General features: G+C 34.9%; 1 protein-coding gene, 1 non-coding gene and 1 pseudogene across 2 annotated transcripts in view; all 3 read left to right on the top strand.

The window, feature by feature from the left end:
* CRY1 (cryptochrome circadian regulator 1) overlaps positions 1 to 24,360 on the top strand; it is a 96,651-nt gene that overhangs the window by 68,053 nt on the left and 4,238 nt on the right. Inside the window, exons 3-10 of the mRNA XM_043562435.1 lie at positions 12,310 to 12,452; positions 15,439 to 15,623; positions 16,024 to 16,112; positions 16,897 to 17,037; positions 17,119 to 17,430; positions 19,574 to 19,725; positions 19,962 to 20,164; positions 20,271 to 20,366. Coding sequence (XP_043418370.1) covers positions 12,310 to 12,452; positions 15,439 to 15,623; positions 16,024 to 16,112; positions 16,897 to 17,037; positions 17,119 to 17,430; positions 19,574 to 19,725; positions 19,962 to 20,164; positions 20,271 to 20,366 — 1,321 coding nt within the window. The remainder of the gene's footprint in view (positions 1 to 12,309; positions 12,453 to 15,438; positions 15,624 to 16,023; positions 16,113 to 16,896; positions 17,038 to 17,118; positions 17,431 to 19,573; positions 19,726 to 19,961; positions 20,165 to 20,270; positions 20,367 to 24,360) is intronic.
* LOC122474077 lies at positions 4,990 to 5,108 on the top strand. The gene has a single exon (XR_006294779.1). It is a non-coding gene; the product is annotated as a 5S ribosomal RNA (ribosomal RNA).
* LOC122474208 lies at positions 23,736 to 23,863 on the top strand (annotated as a pseudogene).

The following is a 24,360-nucleotide window of genomic DNA, read 5'->3' as shown; positions in this document are numbered from 1 at the left end:
GGCCAACTGCCAAGGGAGACATTGAATTCCAAACCCTAAGCCTCAAGCAACCTTGAAGCTTCTACTTTGCCCTTTTAGAATGCTCCTTGTATCGTGCTGGGAATATGGGCTAGAATATCAAATTATGGGAGACCATGTAGAAATAGAGGGCCAATCATGAGCCAGCACCAAGGTCTGAGATGTATGAGAGAGATTATCTCAGATCTTCCAGCCCCCACCAAGTTGTCAGCTCATTGCAAGCTCATGAGTGAGCCCAGGTGAGACCAACAGAACCACTATCTAGTTAACTGACAGTCTTGTGAGAATCAATCATTTTGAGCTACTAAGATAACTGCAACATGGGGAAATAATGATGCGGGCAGAGGGAATAGCAGTTACAAAGGCCCTGATGTGGAAGCATGCTGTGACTTGTTTAGGAACAGCAAGAAGGCCAGCGTAGCTACAAACACACAGTGAGTGAAAAGGAAAGAGAAGGTCAGAGAGGTTTCAAGGAGTCAGATCACAGGGCTTTCTTTATGGACCATGTTTAGGGGTTTGGCTGTTACTCTGAGTGAAATGGGATGCCATGGAAATTTTTGAGTAGATGAGTGACATGATTTCACTTACATCTTTTTTTTTTCTTTTTTATTTATTATTAACATATGATTGAGATACAGTGTTATATTTCAGATATACAGCATATTGACTCAACAGTTCTAGACATTAGTACTCATCAGAAGTGGTCACCATCAGTCACCATTCAATGTTATTAAAATATTGACAGTATTCCCTATGCTGTACTTTTCATCTCCATGACTTTGATTTTGTAACTAGAAGTTTGTACCTCTTAATCCCCCTCATTTATTTTGACCATTTCCTCACCTGCATCCCCTCTGGCAACCATTAGTTTGTCCTCTGTATTTAAGAGTCTGTTTGGTTTGTTTGTTCATTTGTTTTGTTTTTCAGATTCCACATGTAAGTGAAATCATATGATATTTGTCTTTCTCTGATTTATTTCACTTAGAATAATACCTGCTAGGTCCATCCATGTTGTTGTAAATGGCAAGATTTCATTCTTTTTTGTGACTGAGTAATATTCCATTGTGTATATATGTACTACATCTTCTTTCTCTATCTATAAATGGACACTTAGGTTGCTTCCAAATCTTGACTATTATAAATAGTGCTGCAGAAAACATAGAGGTACATATATCTTTTGAATTAGTGTTTTCATTTTCTTTGGGTAAATAGCCAGTCATGGAATTACTGGGTCATATGGTATTTCTATTTTTAATTTATGAGGACGCTCCATATTGTTTTCCACAGTAGCTGCACCAGTGTACATTCTCACCAACATTGCATGAGAGTTCCCTTTTCTCCATACTCTTGCCAACACTTGTTATCTCTTGTCTAAATAAAAATTTATTTTTTATTTATTTTTTTAATGTTTACTTATTTATTTTGTTGGGGAGGGGCAGAGAGAGAGAGGGAGAGAGAGAGTCAGCACAGAGCCTGATGCTGGGCTCTATCCCACAACTCTGAGCTCATAACCTAAGTTGAATCCTAGAATCGGACACTCAACCAACTGAGCCACCTAGGTGCCCTTCTTGGATTTTTAAGACTAGCTATTCTGCCTGGAATGAGTGATGTGGAGCATCTTGTTTTGTATGTTGGCCATCTATATGTCTTCTTTGAAAAAATGTCTGTTTAGGTCCCCTGACCTGAATTATTTAATTAAATTACTATAATTTATAATAAATCAACTTTACTTAATTACATGTAATTACAAATGAATGTAAAAATTAAATTTATTGTAATTTTATTTATTATCATTAAATTATAATAAATTAACCTGAATTAATAAAAATGAAGTTTTTATTTAATCAGATTTTAGGGGGCGTTTTTGGTATTGAGTTGTATAAATTCTTTATATATTTTGGATACTAACCCCTTATCAAATTGATACATCATTTGCAAGTATCTTCTTTCATTCGATAGGTTGCCTTTTTGTTTTGTTGGTTTCCTTCGCTGTGCAAAAGCTTTTTATTTTGGTGTACTCCTTATACTTTAATTTGCTTTTGTTTCCCTTGCCTGAGGAGACATATCCATAAAGATGTTGCTTCATCTACTGTCTCATCTTAACAATGAGAAGAAACTGAATATGCCACAAAATCATGGGTTTGTTTTTTTTTTACCTACTAGAGAGTTGAGGACACAAAGAAACCTAAATAAACTAACTTCCATAAAGCAATGAGCCTTTCGTAGGAAAGAAGAGACTCATGGCTGGCTATATTCCTGGTGACACAGCAGAAAGAAAAGGGAATCCACTGTAGTTGAGAGTAAAAAGTAATCAGTAGAAATTTTACCTAGCTTTTGTGGTCATATATGGACTGACATGGCAGATTAGAATCCCAAGAAACCCAAATTACAGAGCAAGTTCACACTCACTCTCTACAGTGCTTTTGTGGAATACCAGTGGCAATATACCAAAGGCTAAACCAAAGCAGAAGAGCTGAGAGAGATTCCTCTTGAAGTGCTACTGGGCATTCACTTAGTGCAAAGTAGCAGTCCACTGAAGCTGGGGACAGGACAGCAGGCTAGAAAGATGTCTCCAGAGGAATAGAAAATTAGGGAGCAAAGCTGAAAAGCAAAGAGAACTCCACAGCAACCATAAGACTGATGGGTAGCAACAAGGTAGAGAGAAGTGTACAGTTTGTAAAGCTATTGACTGGGTTGTCAAGCAGAGAGAGATATCTAGAATCTTTTCCATACTCAAATTCCAAGCTCTGTTGAAGAAGTTTGGCTCCTACCCTTAAAATATTTGAACCCAGTGGTGAATGGAAGGAATTTAACTAAAGTAGCAACAACAAAGACCCACCTCAATTACAGATGATAGTAATTCAACTTCTAGCAGTCAGAGCCAAGACTATGCAATTTTCTAGAGATAAATATTATTTATTCCATCTCTATTCTTTATACCATTGTTATACAATCAACTTATGAGACACATGATGAAGCAGGAAAATGTGACTTGCAATCGCGTAAAATGAAAAAAAAGAAAAAGCAGAAATAGCCCCACAGTTGATGCAAATGTTGGGATTAGAATTAAGGACTTTGCAATAATTATGCTATAGATATTGAAGAATCTAGTCGAAAGTGAAAAATGTGATTAGGTGATAATTTCAGTATAAAAGTGGAAACTATTAAAAAGAAGGAAATGAAGAATTCATTCAGTGGGCTTAATCCAGATTGGACAAAGCAGAACAAAGGATCAGTGAACTTGAAGATGGGCAATGGACACAAAAATAAATGCAAAATGGATGAAGGACCTGAATGTGAGGCAGGAAACCATTAAAACCCTAGAGGAGAGAGCAGGAAAAAAACCTCTTTGACCTCAGCCGCAGCAATTTCTTACTTGACACATCTTGAAAGGCAAGGGAATTAAAAGCAAAAATGAACTGTTGGGACCTCATCAAAATAAAAAGCTTCTGCACTGCAAAGGAAACAATCCACAAAACTAAAAGGCATCCGACGGAAAGGGAAAAGATATTTGCAAATGACATATCGGACAAAGGGCTAGGATCCAAAATCTATAAAGAACTCACCAGATTCCACACCCGAAAAACAAATAATCCAGTGAAGAAATGGACAGAAGACATGAATAGACACTTCTCTAAAGAAGACATCCAGATGGCCAACAGGCACATGAAAAGATGCTCAGCGTCACTCCTCATCAGGGAAATTCAAATCAAAACCACACTGAGATACCACCTCACGCTGGTCAGAGTGGCTAAAATGAACAAATCAGGAGACTATAGATGCTGGAGAGGATGTGGAGAAACGGGAACCCTCTTGCACTGTTGGTGGGAATGCAAACTGGTGCAGCCGCTCTGGAAAACAGTGTGGAGTTTCCTCAAAAAATTAAAACTAGATCTACCCTATGACCCAGCAATAGCACTGTTAGAAATTTACCCAAGGGATACAGGAGTGCTGATGCATAGGGGCCCTTGTACTGCAATGTTTATAACAGCACTTTCAATAATAGCCAATGTTTATAACAGCACTTTCAATAATAGCCAAATTATGTGAAGAGTCTAAATGTCCATAAACTGACAAACGAATAAAGAAGATGTGGTTTATATATACAATGGAATACTACTTGGCAATGAGAAAGAATGAAATCTGGCCATTTGCAGCAACATGGATGGAACTGGAGGGTATTGTGCTAAGTGAAGTAAGTCAGGCAGAGAAAGACAGATACTATGTTTTCACTCTTATGTGGATCCTGAGAAACTTAACAGAAGACCATGGGGGAGGGGAAGGGGAAAAAAAAGTTACAGAGAGGGAGGGAGGCAAACCATAAGAGACTCTTCAATACTGAGAACAAACTGAGGGTTGATGGGGGGTGGGGGAGAGGGGAAAGTGGGTGATAGGCATTGAGGAGGGCACCTGTCAGGATGAACACTGGGTGTTGTATGGAAACCAATTTGACAATAAAGTATATTTAATAGTAAAAAAATAAAAATAAAAAAAGATGGGCAGTTGAAATTATCTCAACTGAAGCACAAAGAGAAGGAAGTCTTTAAAAAGAGAACAGTCTGTGAAACAATAGTAAATGGCCTGACATATGTATAACTGCAGACCTAGAAAATAAGGGGAGAGAGGTTTGGGACAAGAAAAAAAAAATGTTTGAAGAGATAATGGTTGACCATTTTCTAAAATTGATGAAAGATATCAACCCACAGTGTCAAGAACTCAAAAAAACCCCTGAAGAGCATAAATATAAAGAAAACTACATCTTGCCACTTCATGGTCAATTAACTAAAAGCCAAAGATAGAAATTTTATAAGCAACCAGAAGAGAAAAGACATATTCAGGGAACCACAATAAGAATGTTGGTGGTTTTTTATTAGAAACAGTTGAGTCCAGAAGGCAATCGAATGACATCTTTAAAGAACTACAAACAACTTTGTTAACGTAGCAAAAATATTCATTTAAAAAAAGAAGGTAGTCTATGGCCATGCCACCCTGAATACACCCAATCTCATCTGAACCCGGAAGCTAAGCAGGGTTGGGCCTGGTTAGTACTTGGATGGGAGACCACCTGGGAATACCAGGTGCTGTAGGCGATAGATAGATAGATAGATAGATAGATAGATAGATAGATAGATAGGAAGAAAGAAAGAAGATAAACAGGTAAATTTAAATTTAAAAAGAAAGTAAAATGAAGGCATTTTCAGACAGTCAAAAATAGAATAATTCATATCCAAAAGATCTATACTGTAAGAAATACTAAAAGAAGTTCTGCTAGGTGAAAGGAAATCATTCTGAATGAAAGATAGGATCTGCAAAAAAGAAGAAAGCACTAAATATATGGGTAAATACAAAATAACTTTTTTGTTATTTTTAGTTATGTATATTTATATATCCTATTTTCTTTAAAAGACTGTTGACAGGTTAAAAACAACTAATAGTGAATTATAGGAGGTAATCAATATTAAGGGGCTTATAACATATATAGAAATAAAATTTTTAACAGGATCACACAAGATGGGAGGGACATAAATATAAGTATATATAGGTTCTTACATTATTCAATAGTAATATATGATTTGAAGGTAGACAGTGGTAAGAATGCACATTATGATCTAAAATAATATGAACAGCTACTTCAGAAAATTCAATAGAGGAATTTAAAATGGGATACAAAAAATATTTGACTCATTCACATGAAAGCAGGTAGATAAATTTAAGCTCAACTATGCCAGTTGTATTCAGTGTAAATAGTTTAAACTCTCCATTTGAAAGGCACAGAATAAAAAGCAAAAACCAACTAGATGCTGATGAGACATTTTAAAAATATGAAGAAACAGGAGATAGAGGTTTCTAGTTATGGAATAAATAAGTCACAGGAATAAAAGGCACAGCATAATGAATATAGTCCATGATATTGTAATAGCGTTTTATGGTGACAGATAGTAGCCATATTTGTGGTAAGGATAGCATAGCATATAGAGAATTTGAATCACAGTGTTGTTGTACATCTGAAACTAATGTACCATTGTGTATCAACTATACTCAAAAATTTTTAATGAATAAACAGTTTGAAATAAAAACACGTGGAAAAGATGTGCTTTGCAAACAGCGTAAGAAAGTAGAATTCAAGGCAAAATTAAGAGTAATCTTACATCAAGAAGGTATAACTATTATAAGTGTACATGTACCAGGTAACAGCATAAGAACATATGAATCTCAAACTGATAAACTCTCTCAGTTGTTGATAGAATATACAAAAATTAATAAAGATATAGATGATATGAATAATGCTACCAACTGATTTGGTATACTGATATTTGCAGAATACCATACCCCAAAGCTATAGAAAATATATTCTTTTTTAGCACATATGAAATATTCACCAAGAGAGACCATATGCTTAGCCACAAAATGGGTATCAATAAATTTCAAAAGATTGACATTCTATAGAATGTATTCTTTGGCTTCAATAGAATTAAATTAAAATGAATAGAAAAAAATCATAAATATAACTGATAATGGAAAAATATATAAAAATTCATGAGATTCACCACTTTACTTCAGTTAAAAATAGTCTTAATATTAGGGTAATTTCTTTAAAATATTAAAATTCAACTTGTCATTAAAAAAACAAACATTTATGGGATTCAGCTACAGCAGTGCTTAGAGGAATATTAGTAGCTTTCAGTACTCCATTAGGAAAGAAGGAATCAAAGAACTAAGCTTCCACCTTAAAAAGTAGAAAAAGAAAAAATTAAACCTATAGTATAGTAAGTAGAAGAAAGGAAATAACAGGAATGAAAATCAGTGAAACAGAAAGACAATAGAGAAAATAAATGTGCGATAATTAATTTATTGTCTGTCAGCTCTAATTCACCCTTCTAAGTCCTGCTATGTGATAGTGAAGCTGGATGCTGTAAACATTTTTCCTTTGCCAGCTGGCTTGATACTAGAATTCCTCAATAGATACTGTTGGTGGTTCTCTGCCAAGTCATAGTAGGAGAGAAAGGGTTTTCCTTATTGGTAGTCTTGTGTGTTTTTCCTGCCACATTAGCTAGCAGTTGAGCATATGGGAGGCCCAGTAGTCTTTACATCAGCCTCCCTCCTGAGCAAGCCCCAGCTTACCCACACCCTCTGGTAAATTTCCCTGCCCCTGATAGGCCACTTCCACAGACCAGCTGCAGTTCACCCAGACCCCTGTGTAGGAAGTTTCTCAACCACCCAGCTTACTATTAACCAGGTCTGGCTTTGCCCTTTAGCAAGTTCATTCTCTACAGGAAAGGTTTTGTGTTACTGTGGCAGCAAGATCCATGCATTAAGGTGGGAGTCTCAGTGGAGGGTTCTTTTCTTCTGAGTTCTTAATTCATTATTTACTTATTTTCTCTCCATTTAGTGGTGGTGGCTGTGTTGTGCAATTGCTAATTTTGGACACCTTAGACAAGTACTATCCAACAGAAGCCACATACATAATTTTAAATTTTCTAATAGCCACATTAAAAAAAGTAAAAAGAAACAGATAAAGTTAATTTTATTATCATTATTATTATTATTTTAATTTTTAGCATGAGCAGGGGAGGGGGCAGAGGGGGAGAGAATCTTTTAAGCAGGCTCCATACTCAGTGCAGAGCCTGATGCAAGGCTCAGTCCCATGATCCTGGGATCATGACCTGAGCCAAAACCAAGAGTCAAATGCTCAACTGACTGAGCCACTCAGGCGCCCAGAGTTAATTTTAATAATATATTTTATTTAACCCAGTATATCTAAAATATCCTTTTAATATAAAATGAGTATTAAAATTTTAAGCTATTTTAACCTTTTTTTCATATGAAGTCTTTGAAATTCAGTGTATATTTTATGTTTACAGCACATCTCTGTTCCAGTTAGCTACATTTCAAGTGCTCAGAAGCCACTTCTGTGGGTAGTGACTATCTACCATATTGGATAGTGTAGCTTTAACTCCTCTTTTACTCCTTGTCATTGTTGACCACCTTTTACTTGCTAATATTCTTCATATTAAATGTTCCCTGTTCAAATTGCTGATGTTGTCTGTTTCTTGACTGAATCCTGATTGATTTCAGTCAACAAAGCCAAAAACTGGATCTTGAAAAGATTGAATTGATAAACTTCTAGCAATATTGATCAGGGTGAAAAAGGGAGAAAATTTCTATCATAGCATTTCTATCATTCTTTATCAGGAATAAAAAAGGGGGCTATCACTAGAGATTCTCTAAACTTCAAAAGTATTATAAAGGATGTAAACATGATGCCAATAAATTAGACAACCAAGATGAAATGAAAATTTTCTTGAAAGTACAAGTTACAGAATTCTCAGAAAAAGAAAAAAAAGGAAAAGTGAATAGTCCTTTATCTCTTAAAGAACTTGAATTTATAATGGAAAACCTTTCCATAAATAAAACTCCAGGCCCAGAATGGCTTTAATTGTGAATTCTATCATGTATTTGAGAAAGAAATCATACCAATTTTACAGTACTTCTCAGAAAATATGGGGAAATGTTGGGAACACTTCCCCAAAACATTTGTTTTATGAAAGCAGCATAATTCTAATACCATACTCTAATATCAAAACCTGATAAAGAGATTTTAAGGAAAAAAAGGGGGAGATAGCCAAATGTCTCCCAGAAACAGACTCAGATATTCTTAATAATATATTAACAAATTGAAATTAGCAGTATTTTTAAACAATACTACATCATGATCCAATGAGGTTTATTCCAGGAATACAAAACTGGTTCAACATTATAAAAATCAATTAAAATAATTCTTCCTAGTAATAGAATAAAGGAAAATATATTATGATTATCTCAATAGATGAAGAAAAAGCATTTGACAGAATTCAACATTGATTTATGATTAAAAATACCTTTAAACTAGGAATAGAAAATTTGTAAGTGTTAATTTGATAAAGGTTGTCTATAAGAAAACATAACTAATGTCATTCTTAATGGTGATATATTGAGTACTTTCTGCCTAAGATAAGGAGTAAAGCAAGGATATGTACTTTTACCACTTACTGAAAGCTAACCAGTGTAATTGGGAAGGAAAGAGAGTAGATAATTAGCTTACTAGCTTATTACCCTCTTCCCCATATTTCCTATCATAGCATTATATTTTTTTCTAATAGTTAGTACTTTTTAAATTTATCTCCAGATTATCGATCTTCCTCAGTAAGCTCCAGGAAGGAGGGACCTGGTGTTATATCTGGCCTGTATTAAGAATTATAATATTTGACGTATGAGTGAATACATTTAATGTTTGGGGAACCTTCTCTTCTGTATCTTTTCATATTTATTGTGGAGAGATAATCACTAATTTATCCCCAGAGAAGAAGTTAAAGATTTCATTGGTGAGTTTAGTAGAAGGACCTAGGTGAGCATAGCTCAGATTGTACCTTTTCTTTTCTTCACTTGCTAAGAACACATATCCTATTCTCTTCTCCTGAGTCATAAATTTTATAGGGGAGCCCCCATTGCAGGGAAGGTGTTGCTTATCATTGGGTGGGTAAATCTGTTTTATTCAGTGATGAAATATTCTCAAGCTTACCTGCCCATAAACCTAGTATGTTTTCTCCAATTCTTCTTTACTAGTAATGTGGTCTATATTTTGATCTTTAACGGTGATTTATGTTCCCTTCCTTTACAAGGAAAAAGGGAAGGGAGTGTTACTGAGTCATCTTAAACTCTATCATCTATCTAAAAACTAAAAACTTATTTATAAAAAAATCATAGAGGGGCGCCTGGGTAGCTCAGTCGGTTAAGTGTCCGACTCTTGATTTTGGCTCAGGTCATGATCTCATGGTTTGTGGGATTGAGCCCCATGTTAGGCTCAGCACTGACAGCATGGAGCCTGCTTGGGCTTCTCTGTATCCCTCTCTCTGTCTCTGCCCCTCTCCTACTCATGTTCTCTCTCTCACTCAATAAGTAAACATTTAAAAAATCATAGAATTTTTAACTACTACTTAGGAAAAAAAAGTTGTAACATAAAAGGCAGAGAAAGGTTGCTATCATTAAAATATAAGGAGCTCTTACAAGTCCAAAGAGAAAAATTCATTGCCATAGAAAACCAAGCAAACATAAGCTGCAACTCACAAAAGAAGAAATATCTGAATGGCTAGTAATAATAGCTGCCATTCATTGAGGACTTACTGTATACTATCTCCTTAACAATTTACTTGCATTATGTCATGTAAACAGTAACAATGGTTTTTTTTGTTTGTTTTACTGTAGCAAATACATAGTTTTTATTATATGCTAGCTACTCTAAGCACATTACTTACAATCTACCTATTTTATAAACGAGGAAGCAGGCAGGAGGAGTTTAGCCATTTGTGCAAATAGTTGAGCCAGTCTTTTAACTCAGGAGGACTGAGTTTAGAGCCTATGTGTGGTTTTTTTTTTTAACATTTATTTTATTTTTGAGAGAGTGGATGTGTGTGTGCATGCGTGAGGGAAGGACAGAGAGAGAGGGGGACAGAGGATCCAAAATCAGGCTCTGTGCTGACAGAAGAGAGCCTAATGCAGGGCTCAAACTCACCAACCATGAGATTGTGACCAAGCTGAAGTCAGAAGCTTAACTGACTGAGCCACCCAGGCGCCCTTAGATCCTGGGTTTTTTAAATGCTACTTTATACTTCTTGTCCATAAAACAAAGAAATATAATGCTTTCCTACTCATTTTAATTTTATTTTTAAATTTCAAAAACAGTACGTGATTGTACTAACAAATGTGAACAGTGCAACTGTGTGTAAAATAAAAAATAATTATTTGCACTCCTAAATTCTACTCTTCAAAGGTAAAAGCTGTTGATCACTTGATATGCATTCTTCAAGGTTTTCAAGAAAATAAAATTTAAAAATTTTAAAAATTATTTTTCTGTTTATTCCATGTGTATGTATGTGTTAGTTTTTTTTAAAAAAAACCTTTAACACATGCTATTGGCAAGTGTATGGGGAGCAAGCACTTTGGTGTACTGCTGATGAGAGTGTAAATTGGTACACTATATCTGGTGGAAAATTTGGTGTGTCTATAAAAATTTTAAATGTGCTTACCTTATCCATTCATTGTTTTTCAAGGGACTATTTCTAGGAAAAATAGAACAAATGCCCCAGAATGTTTAAGATGAACGCATAAAGATAAGGATAGACACTGCATGGTTTATAGTAGCAATTTTTTTTTTTTTAATCACACCATTGGAAACAGCCCTTGTCTAAACTGTCCAGGTTTAGAGAATTAGTGTGTTTACTATATAATTAGTTAACCAATGGTAGAATTGCTGTTGGTTTTTTTTTTCTTTGTAAGATATATCAGAGTAGATTTTAGAATTAAAAAGAAAAGCTACTACCCGCTGGGGAAATCAGTTAATTACCTGAAGTCACAGTCTCCACACTGAAAATCACTATAAGGAGATGTGTACATAACTTATCAATATAGCACCTGATACTCACTAAATATCTGGTATTATTATTACTATCTCTGTATCTCCACAGTTAGCATTTTTTGGTAATCAGAAATAACAAATTACAGGGGCGCCTGGGTGGCGCGGTCGGTTAAGCGTCCGACTTCAGCCAGGTCACGATCTCGCGGTCTGTGAGTTCGAGCCCCGCGTCAGGCTCTGGGATGATGGCTCAGAGCCTGGAGCCTGTTTCCGATTCTGTGTCTCCCTCTCTCTCTGCCCCTCCCCCGTTCATGCTCTGTCTCTCTGTCCCCAAAATAAATAAACGTTGAAAAAAAAAAAATTAAAAAAAAAAAAAAAGAAATAACAAATTACAAAAGAGTACCTCAGCAAAGCATTGTGTATACCATATTAACTATCAAAGGTTTATGAAAGACCAATTCTTAGAATCAACAGACATAAATTCAGGTATTCTGGCTCTTTGTGAACATGGGCAAGTCCCTAAATTTTTAAAATAATCCTATCTGCCAAATGGAGATACCAACCAAAGAGGTAAACTGAGGATTATTTTGAGGAACAAATGTAAATTATTTGAAAAGTAGAGTGCTATACAAACACATTTAGTGTAGGAAGCTGGTTTTAAGCATATTATTAGATTGTCTAATGCCTAGTACAATGCTTGAAATCTAATCACTATACATTTCTTAACATATTTTTGAATTTATAAATTGTGTGGTTTCTTCCTGCATATTCAAAGTTTGATTTATGTATAATAATTTCATATGTAGAGTTTGAGCTTATCACTTTTTCCAGAATGTGTTGTTGTAATAGAAAAAATAATTATTAAAATTTGTGTACATTTTTGTCCGTTTTTCTTACTTTAGGAATGGAACATTACTAAACTTTCAATTGAGTATGATTCTGAGCCCTTTGGAAAGGAACGAGATGCAGCCATTAAGAAACTGGCTACTGAAGCTGGAGTAGAAGTTATTGTACGAATTTCACATACATTATATGACCTGGACAAGTAAGTTTTTCTTTTATTCTGGTAGAATATACATAACATAAAATTTGTTATCTCAACCATTTTTAAGCATACAGTTTAGTGGTATTAAGCACACGGACCAGTAAGTTTTAACCTGTGGGACTTAAGTTTGTGAAATGAAAATAACAACATACACATAGAATTGTGGGAGAATTAAATGAATGTATGTTAAGTCCTTAGCCTTTTAACTGCTGTGATTTTTTATTTACTCAATGAGAGATGCCAAAATTACAGGCACATTTAGTGCATAAGACAAAAATACTCAGAATTTCACTTTCAAAACTATTATGAGTATCACATAATTTTCCTTGACTGTTCTAACTCAACCTGTGGTCTTGCCTTTCAGGGCTCTTAGTAATATTAATCTCATTTATATGATATAAAGCTATACTACGCTTTGATATGTTCAGTATGATTGTCTTAAATTATTTTATTTCATGCATGTATATCTTTTTTTAATGTTTATTTATTTATTGTGAGAGAGTTAGAAAGAACATTTACACAAGTGTGCAAGCAGGGGAGGGGCAGAGAGAAAGAGAAGGAATCCCGGGGGGGCCTGATCCCATGAACCATGCATGACCAGAGCTGAAACCAAGAGTCAGATGCTTGTCTAACTGAGCCATCCAGGTGCCTCTCCTGTATGTATACCTCGTCTGGATTTTAATTTCAGATGCAAATTGTATGTAATACTACTTTGCATAGCTGTAGTCCTCTAAAATGTGGCATAATATCTTATTTCTCAAAGTGTATTTTTTTTTAAATATCATTTCTTGGTGATGCTTTGTCCAAAAAAAATTCTGTGGTAAGTTTAAATTTAGAAAGTATTTATATTCTTTGAATTTTGAAGGTTTATAAGATTCATTAGCGTACTAAATTTTGGCATACTGTCATCCTTACAAGTGCTGAACTTGAAATCTCATAATTTATGTACCTTTTAAATACTTTTTTAGTTCTTTACTCATTTTATGTAGTTAATAAAGCTAATTCTATAAGTTACATGAAAAACTAGTTAATTTTGTTCTACTTTTCCAAATGTATAAAAACTGTAGTTTGATTCAGGCAGGGGTCTTATTTGATATTAAGCCAAAAGTCATATATCTCATATATATATATCTTATTGTTTTTGGTGCAATTATAAATGAGATTATTTTCTTAATTTCACTTCCAAATTCATTCCATGAGGCCAGTTCAGCCTGATACCAAAGCCAGATAGAGACCAAAAAAAAAAAAAAAAAAAAAGAACTACAGGCCAATATTTCTCATGAATATAGATGCAGAAATTCTCAAGAAAATATTAGCAAATCAATTTCAGCAATACATTAAAAAAATCATACATCACGATCAAGTGCAATTTATTCCAGAGATGCAGGGGTGGCTCAATATTCGCAAAAAATCAACATGATACATCACACCAATAAGAGAAAGGATTAAAACCATTATGATCATTTTAATAGATGCATAAAAAGCATTTTACAAAGTACAACATCCACTCATGATAAAAACCTTCTGCAAAGTAGGTCTAGAGAGAATGTATCTCAACATAATAAAGCCTTGTATGAAAAACTCATAGTCAACATTATATTTAATTGTGAAAAACTGAGAGCTTTTCCCCCAAAGTCAGGAACAAGACAAGGATATCCACTCTCACCGTTTTTATTCAACATAGTACTGGAATTCCTAGCCACAGCAATTAGGCAACATAAAGAAACAAAAGGCATCCAAATTGGTAAAGAAGAAGTAAAACTCTTGACTATTTGTAGATGCCATGATACTGTATATAAAAATCCCTAAAGATTCCACCAAAACACTACTAGAACTGATAAATGAATTCAGTAAAGTCACAGGTTATAAAATCAGTGTGCAGAAATCTTTTTGCATTCTTATACACCATTAAGGAAAAATGGAATTTAAGAAGACAAATGAGCATAAGGAAAAAAAGAGAGAGGCAAAGCAAGAAACAGACTCTCAACTATAGAGAATAAGCTGATGGTTACCAGAGGGGGAGGTGGCTGGGAGGATGGGTTAAATAGGTGATGGAGATTAAGGAGGACACTTGTGATGAACATTGGGTGTTGTATGAAGTGTTGAATCACTAAAGTATACACTTCAGCCTAATATAATACAGTATGTTAACTAACTGGAATTTAAGTTAAAAACTTTGTAAAAATGTACTACATTTGGATTAAGGAAACCTTGATTTCCTATTTATTAGTTATGCAACCTTGACTAACTTATTTAACTCTTTCAGTAGGCTCTAGTTTTTGATCCATAAAATGAAGGAATTAGATTTTACAGTATTTCTTTATTAGGGCTAAATGTCAAGCAAATGGCCATCGTAAAAGAAAATAATTGGTTATTCCCAAATAGTGTCTGATCCAAACTACCATTGTCAAAGCTAATTTTTCTTTTTACTATAACTTGATTGAGGCAATCAGTGATCAGAAGTGAATGTAAAATGTACATAAGATACATATGCTGACATTTTAAACAAATGCATGATAAGCACAATAGAAAATAGCAAGTGATTGTCACTACAGTAATATAGAATCCTAATTAATGAGACTTGCTTATTGCTCCTTGATATTGTATTGGTCTGGTTTAGTTTTTACTGACGATTAAGAGATTCTTTGAGCTGAGTTTTAATGTTTTTACCTTTTCATATGTATTATTTTTATGTTATTGCCTTTAGGCTAATTTAGCTGCTTGTTTTTTTCACTCATAGATGTTTAATGATACCCTTTGTCTTAAAGGTTTTGGTATTTGCATACTGTATATTTTTGACAAGTAGCAGATGTTTAAAAAATTGCGAGAATGGTTTTTAGATTCAATAACTACTTTAGTAATTTTCATGGTTGTATAAGGAGCTTACATCTGCCTAGAAGTCTTAAGTAATTAATTTTATTTTCTGATTTTAAGCCTTTTCAGAACTTACCAGTCAAATTATATTTTTATTTTACTTTGTTATTAGGATCATTGAACTCAATGGTGGACAACCACCTCTTACTTATAAAAGATTCCAGACTCTCATCAGCAAAATGGAACCACTAGAGATACCCGTAGAGACAATTACTTCAGAACTAATAGAAAAGTGCACAACTCCTCTGTCTGATGACCATGATGAGAAATATGGAGTCCCTTCACTGGAAGAACTTGGTAGGTGTAAATGGTAATAAATGCAGAGCTTAAGAGTTAATAAATCACACAGAAAATCTCACTTCTAATTTGACGTGTAAAGTATTTTGCATTAAGAGGGAAAGGAGAAAAAAATCTAAAATAAACTCTTAAACTAAGAAGTGATAAATCTGTACATTATTTATGTGTTCTATAAATGTGATCTATCTGTGATCACCTTAAGATGTTCATCCTAAAGAATAGAGACCATGATGTATCCTTATATATGAGGAGTTATCCAGGGCCGTCAATTCATTTTTATGCTACTGTCATAAATTATTCTGCAAAGTATTTTTTTCCTACCTGTTGCGGTTCAATAAAAATTATTTTAGTTCCAGAAGAATATTTTTTCTTTTTTCTTTTTTTTGTTTTTTTTTTTTAGGTTTTGATACAGATGGCTTACCCTCTGCAGTATGGCCAGGCGGAGAAACTGAAGCACTTACACGTTTGGAACGGCATTTGGAAAGAAAAGTATGATAACATAGATCATGCTTGTATTTCCAAACTAGCATCTAAAGAATAATTTCACTCTTTTTTAAAACCAAAAAGTAGACTGTTGAACAAGAGGAATTGAGAGAAATAGTTAAAACAGCACAGACCTAATTGTTTGGAAATTAACAACCATCTCTTCATTTAGATATTTTTTTTCCTCCTCTGCTGATTATTTCCTCTTTAGCTACTACCAATACTACCTCTTCTTTCTGTGTAAGCTGGTATCTGATGACCATAACTTTGAAGCTAAGATAAAGTTCTTCTATTTCACCTTTACCTCAGTGTCAAGGAGACAGGTTGAAAGTGCTCTCAGCTTCGTGTTAGGAATTTGAAGGTAATTTATTTCATATGAGTATGTGCTACACCAGGATGGCTAAAACAAAAGAATGCTTAATTGTATTCTGCTGTGTTTTTTATTAAAACATGATTGTGGCTGGGATAATAAGATATTATTTTCCAAGAAGTATGTAACTTGTTTTTGTTTTTGTTTTTGAGAGAGGTTAGAGAGTGTGAGCAGGGGAGGGGCAGAGGGAGAAGGAGAGAGAATCTTAAGCAGGCTCCATGCCCAGCACAGTGCCTGAAGCGGGGTTTGATCTCATGATCATGAGATCATGACCTGAGCGGAAATCAAGAGTTGGACACTCAACCGAGCCACCCAGACGCCCCAGAACTATGTAACTTTAAAGAAATATATATCAGTTTTAAATACTCTTTAAAATGGAAAAGGCAATTAGTTAGCATAATTCTCTCTGTGTATTTTCAGGCGTGGGTGGCAAACTTCGAAAGACCTCGAATGAATGCAAATTCACTGCTTGCTAGCCCTACTGGACTCAGTCCTTATCTTCGATTTGGTTGTTTGTCATGTCGACTATTTTACTTCAAACTAACAGATCTCTACAAAAAGGTACTATCTAAAACTGAAGCTTGATTTTCAGAATACTTTTTTAAAAATTGCTTATAATACTTATTTGCATTTTAACCTTAGGTAAAGAAGAACAGTTCCCCTCCCCTTTCCCTTTATGGGCAACTGTTATGGCGTGAATTTTTCTATACAGCAGCAACAAATAATCCACGCTTTGATAAAATGGAAGGAAACCCCATCTGTGTTCAGATTCCTTGGGATAAGAATCCTGAGGCTTTAGCAAAATGGGCAGAAGGACGGACAGGCTTTCCATGGATTGATGCCATCATGACACAGCTTCGTCAGGAGGGTTGGATTCACCATTTAGCCAGACATGCAGTTGCTTGCTTCCTGACCCGAGGTGACCTGTGGATTAGTTGGGAAGAAGGAATGAAAGTAAGTATTCTGCTAACTAATATGGTACAGTCTTACTTTGAAAGACTCTGTACTTTATTAAACAATTCCTATAAGTTGTCTATTATGTAGATTCATTTATAGTCTAATTTTTTCAGTGGGTAAAGAATTTAAATCCCTAAAGAGGCACACTCTTGGAGAGCAGAATGGTATAATCAGATAGGAAAAATGTGAAAACTGGTTTGATTAACCTAAAGTCATTTCAGAGACTGAACCAGCCTAGCCATCAAGGGAACTATAAGGTTTAATAACACTCTGGACTTACTAGATTAACATATTTATAGGTGATTATTTCTACTACAAAAAAGGATTCACCTGGAATTCTTAGAAATATTGAATTTATATTGTAAAATTTTAAGCCTGTATGATTTTACTTCACTTCAAAATCACAGCTTTTTAGTAACCTAGTATGTAAAGTGAAACATACTGCATTTTATGACATCATCTTGTGGTTATATGTAATAGGACTTGATTTACCTTCCTGTTTATAACATAACTTTCCCCTATCCAAGGACCATTTCTGATCCATTAAAAAAAATTTTTTTTAATGTTTGTTTATTTTTGAGAGTCAGGGTGCAAGCCAGGGAGGAGCAGAGAGAGGGAGACACAGAATCTGAAGCAGGCTCCAGGCTCTGAGCTGTCACCATGAAGCCCGATGCAGGGCTCAAACTCACGAACCATGAGATCATGATCTGAGCCAAAGTCAGACCCTCAACCAACTGAGCCACCCAGGCGCCCCATCTGATCCTTTTTTGGGGTTTTTTTTTTTTGCATCTCCTATATTTCCTAGTACAAAGTTGTACGTGAGGTAGATGTTACAGCAAACACTTAATGAATTTATAAAAATTCATTTTAACTTGGTCAAGGAATTCCAAATTTAAACTCTATAATGCTAGTGCATTTTTATTTTTATTTTTTTATTTTTTATTTTTTATTTTTTATTTATTTTTTTTTTTTTTCTGAAATTTATTGACAAATTGGTTTCCATACAACACCCAGTGCTCATCCCAAAAGGTGCCCTCCTCAATACCCATCACCCACCCTCTCCGCTAGTGCATTTTTAAAGGTCATTTATATATATATTTTTGTTATTTTATTTTTTTAATTTACATCCAAATTAGCATATAGTGCAACAATGATTTCAGGAGTAGATTTCTTAATGCCCCTTACCCATTTAGCCCATCCAGCCTTCCACAACCCCTCCAGCAACCCTTTGTTTGTTCTCCATATTTAAGAGTCTCTTCTGTTTTGTCCCCCTCCCTGTATTTATTTTTTGTTTCCTTTCCCTTATGTTCATCTTTTTTTTCTCTTAAAGTCCTCATATAAGTGAAGTCATACGATGTTTGTCTTTCTCTAATTTCACTTAGCATAAAATCCTCTAATTCCATCCACAAAGTTGCAAATGGCAAGATTTCATTCTTTTTGATTGCCGAGCAATACTCCATTGTCTATATGTACCACATCTTCTTTATCTATCCATCCATCAATGGACATTTGGGCTCTTTCCATACTTTGGCTATTGTTGATAGTACTGTTTATAGTGCTATAAACATTGGTATGCATTTGTCCCTTCAAAACAGCATACCTATATCCCTTGGATAAATACCTAGTAGTGCAATTGCTGGGTCGTAAAATAGTTCTATTTTTAATTTTTTGAGGAACCTCCATACTGTTTTCCAGAGTGGCTGCACCAGCTTGCATTCCCATAAAGGTCATTTATATTTGAGTGCTCCCTCTATGTAGGCCAGTGGTACCAAGCTTCTAAAGTTTTGTTAGTGATTTATTTGGTAATATGTTTGCTTTCTCGAAAATGTTTACTGCTTTTTTCTTTCATTTTTTATTTGAATCGTTGACTTGAGTATTTTACCCTGGTCCCAGTACCACTGGCAAAGATTAGAAAGGTGAATTCTATTCAGAAATTCACTTATATTACTGATATTTTTCTTTCCCTGAAATAACTCATTACAGAACAGAACATTGACAAAGAGGCTGACTTTAGAAAGTTTAATTTTATAGTTCTGTGCTAGATTTTCTTTTCCTTGACTTTTGATCTACAGAGACCTGGAAAATGGTTGCTTCGAGAATTATATGTGTACAAACTAATTGGTTATTGTTACTTCTGAAGGTATTTGAAGAATTATTGCTTGATGCAGATTGGAGCATAAATGCTGGAAGTTGGATGTGGCTGTCTTGTAGTTCCTTTTTCCAACAGTTTTTTCACTGCTATTGCCCTGTTGGTTTTGGTAGGAGAACAGATCCCAATGGAGACTATATCAGGTAAATCAAGGGTGATTTTTATTCAGTTTGGAATAACTAATCCAGGAAGAAATTTTTATGTTTAAGCAACACTTAAGGTTTTCCCCACTTATCATGGGCAGCAGAAATGAGGAGATGGGTAAACAAATCATTTAAATGGTATTAACTTGATTTTGATCATTCATAGCTAATAATTAGTTTGTTATAATTTGCTTATAGTTAATTTTATTAATAGTTTTTCTTCCTTCTCCCAAAAGGCGTTATTTGCCTGTCCTAAGAGGTTTCCCTGCAAAATATATCTATGATCCCTGGAATGCGCCAGAAGGTATCCAAAAGGTAGCCAAATGTTTGATAGGAGTTAATTATCCTAAACCGATGGTGAACCATGCTGAGGCAAGCCGTTTGAATATTGAGAGGATGAAACAGATTTATCAGCAGCTTTCACGATATAGAGGACTAGGTATGTCAGCAATTACCTTTTGTTTGTTTCTTTGGCAGTTGTTTATGTGTACCTATCCTTGAATTTGATCTTGAGCATAACTTAACAGGAATTTTTTTCCCTTTAGGTCTTCTTGCATCAGTGCCTTCTAATCCTAATGGGAATGGAGGCCTCATGGGATATTCTCCTGGAGAAAATATTCCAGGTTGTAGCAGCAGTGGAAGTAAGTGAAAAGGAATTTTCTACACTTAGTAACATAGAGAGATTAATAATCCAATACATATTTATTGAATCCTCACTACGTTTTTTAAAGATCTATCTTTTGTAATCTATCTTTGTATAGTAAGTTCTTTGTACACATACATACATGTGTATATACATGCACTCACACATGTATACCCTCATTTCATTAGTGACATTTTAGAGATGAAAAACATCTTTACACATAGTAGAATTTAGGTCAAGAAGTTTTCTTGGAAGATTGTGGGGTGGATAGCAATTTGGGTAGGCAGATGAAGGAGAGAGCATTATGGACCTGGAAATGGGAGCAAGTGATTATGGAAAGATCCTGAGGATTTGACTTGCTATTAAAGCATTCTTCCCTCCAGTTTTTGTTCCATTTGAAAGGATTAGATACTTCTGAAGCATATCCATTTTTTCCCTCTACTTATCCTGTTTGTAGGCTTTTATCTTATAGTGTCTCACAAGGCATATCAAAGGTCAATATGCTATGTAACTTATATACAGATGTATTGAAGTATTTTTGTTCTTAAAATAAAACAAAGCATAATCTAATTATGATAATAATTTAAAAAAATTTTTTTTAATGCTTATTTATTTTTGAGAGAGAGAGAGAGACACACACACAGTGGGAGCAGGGGAGGGGCAGAGAGAGAGGGAGACACAGAATCTGAAGCAGGCTTCAGGCTCTGAGCTGTCAGCACAGAGCCTGACATGGGCTTGAACCCACGAACTGAGATCATGACCTGAGCCAAAGTCAGATGCTTAACCAACTGAGCCACCCAGGTGCCTCCGATAGTAATATGTTTTAGGTTTTATTTAATTTTTAATTTAATGTTTTTCCTTTTCTTTTTAATTTAGAGAGAGGGAGAGCCCAAGTGGGGCAGAGAGGCAGGCGGTGGGGAGGTGGGGGGTTGGTGCGGGGAGAAAGAGAGAGAGAGAGAAAGAGGGAGAAAGAAAGAATCATAAGCAGGCTCCGTGCTCATTGCAGAGCCCGACGTGGGGCTCAATTCCACAATCCTGGGACCACAACCTGAGGCGAAATCAAGAGTCGGATGCTTAACCAACTGAACCACCCAGCTACCCTATTAATTTTTAACTTAATTTTTTTCCACTAAGAATACCCATTCAGGGGCACCTGGGTGACTCAGTCAGTTAAGCATCTGACTTCAGCTCAGGTCATTATCTCACAGCTTGTGAGTTCGAGCCCCACATCGGGCTCTATGCTGACAGCTCAGAGCCTAAAGCCTGCTTTGGTTTCTGTGTCTCCCTCTCTCTTTGCCCCTCCCCGACTCACACTCTGTCTGTCTCTCTCTCAAAAATAAATAAACATTTGGGGCACCTGGGTGTCTCAGTCGGTAAGCATCCAACTCTTGGTTTCAGCTCAGGTCATGATCTTTGAGGTTTTGTGGGTTCAAGCCCCACATTGGTTTCCAAGCTGACAGTGCAGAGCCTGCTTGGGATTCTCTGTCTCCCTCTCTCTGTTCCTCCCCGACTTGTGCTGTCTCTGTCTCTCTCAAAGTAAATAAATAAACTTAAAAATTTTTTTTAAAAAATAAACATTAAAAAAATAGAGTGCCTAAGAAGTGACAGTAACAAGTGCTGTAAAGGATGTGTAGAGACTGGAACCCTCAAACGTTGTTGAGAGATGGGCTGTAAAATGTTATAGCCACTTTGGAAAAAGCTAAACATAAATTTAACTTACAACCCAGAAACTCCATTCCTAAGTGTCTGTCCAAAAGAAATGAAAACATGTCTGCATGAAGACTTACGGAATCATAAGACTGTTTTCGATAGCTTCATTTATAATAAGTCAAAATGTACATCCATGCAATGGAATATTAATTCATAAGAAGGAATAAAATGCTGGTACATGCTACATTATGGATAAACCTCAAAAATACTATGTTAAGTTAAAGAATCCAGACACAAAAGACCACATACTGCCCAATTCCATTTATATGAACTGTCCAGAAAAGGCATGCCTTTAAAAGAAACTAAGTTAATGGTTATCTTAGGTTTAGGGGTAGGAATGAGAATGAACGCAAATGGGCATGAAAATGTCCTAAAACTGGATTAGATTGTGCTGATGATTACACAACTCTGTAAATTTACTAAAAATTATTAAATTGTACACTTAAGACAGGTGAATTTTATGGTATGTAAATTATACCTCAAAACTGCTTTAAAAAACTTCACTGTAGAGAACTTGGGAAATTCAGAAAAATAGAAAACAGCAAATAAAAATCACCCACAATTCCATCCACTAGAGACAGTCATTATTAAATTTTTGGTATGTTTCCTTTGAATACATTTTCTATGCGATTTTTCCCCCCGCAGTGTCTTTAAGTTCGAATTTTATGAGTGAAAAATCCTTTTGGTGCTATTGATAGTGTAACATAAGAGGACTGTGATCATACAAACTTTTTGCCCTCAGAAAACATGGGATTTTTAGAAATAAGAAATATGGGAGTTTGTTTAAAGCTATTTTCATTCTAAGATTTGTCATCTTATATAATCTTGGCATTCGAAATTTAACCACTGTAATGTCCCTGAAGATACAGTTAATGTGGGGATTTCTGATTTTTATAAGCAGCTATGCTAGTCATAAGCCAGTTGATTCAGCAAAGCTCTTTGCTCTACTCATTGTCTCTTGTACTGTTATTCTTGTGACAATATAACTTACTGCATTTTTTATGGGGAAGTTATAGGCAGTTGAGATATTCATCAATTTAGGGACTCAGGAAGAGTCTAAGTGCCTGCTTATCATTTAGCTCTCTAAAGAAATAAAATGCCATCTTAAGGAAATTCTGAATGTATTTATTGAACTTATTAATTTACCACCTCCTCTTCAAAAGTAGCCACTCTCCCAATTTCTAATACTATAATTTTTGCCCATTTTTGCACTTTATACAATCCTATAGTTTGTGATCTTTTTTTTTTTTGGCCTGGCTGGTTTCACTCAGTATTTCGTTTATGAGATTATTCTCATTATCTTAGAACTGGAAGAAGAATGAATTTGATTAACTTGAGAAAATGAGGTGACTAGTCTGTGATTTAGCCTACCTCTGTGAATCTTCCAGTAAAATTGACTTTTCCTTCTTCAGTGTCCCCACTGTGTGCTATAAAAACTTCCCTCCTAGAACCTAGTAACACTTATTTGTACTTAGTGATTTTATGTATCTGTCATCTACTTGACTGTAAATGCTTTGAAGACAAGACCTCATGTCTTAGTAATATTTGTATCCCTAGTACCTGTTATAGCCTTTAGCATAAACAAGCATGCAACAAATGTATAAAGTATGAATAAATATGATAGTTGAAAGTTATTTGTTGAAGCTTTCTTGATTCTATCGCTTCTCGGCCTTTTGGCTAAGATCAAGTGAAGTTTTCTTGATTGTAAAATATATGATATATATATATATATATACACACACACATATAAATGGTTAGCACTTAACCACTTTAAATGTATAATTCAGTGGAATTAAGTCCATTCATGTTGTTATGTGAAGTTTTATTTTATTATTATTTTTTTTTTAGTTCAGAATTTTCACATTTTATTTATTTATTTATTTATTTATTTATTTATTTATTTATTTTTTATATATGAAATTTATTGACAAATTGGTTTCCATACAACACCCAGTGCTCATCCCAAAAGGTGCCCTCCTCAATACCCATCACCCACCCTCCCCTCCCTCCCACCCCCCATCAACCCTCAGTTTGTTCTCAGTTTTTAACAGTCTCTTATGCTTTGGCTCTCTCCCACTCTAACCTCTTTTTTTTTTTTTTTCCTTCCCCTCCCCCATGGGTTCCTGTTAAGTTTCTCAGGATCCACATAAGAGTGAAACCATATGGTATCTGTCTTTCTCTGTATGGCTTATTTCACTTAGCATCACACTCTCCAGTTCCATCCACGTTGCTACAAAAGGCCATATTTCATTTTTTCTCATTGCCACGTAGTACTCCATTGT

Source organism: Prionailurus bengalensis, chromosome B4 (genome assembly GCF_016509475.1).
Source record: "Prionailurus bengalensis isolate Pbe53 chromosome B4, Fcat_Pben_1.1_paternal_pri, whole genome shotgun sequence".
In the NCBI taxonomy this organism is placed as follows: domain Eukaryota; kingdom Metazoa; phylum Chordata; class Mammalia; order Carnivora; family Felidae; genus Prionailurus; species Prionailurus bengalensis.
Note: the sequence above shows the minus strand (reverse complement) of the source record. Positions and strands in the feature narration are given on the sequence as shown.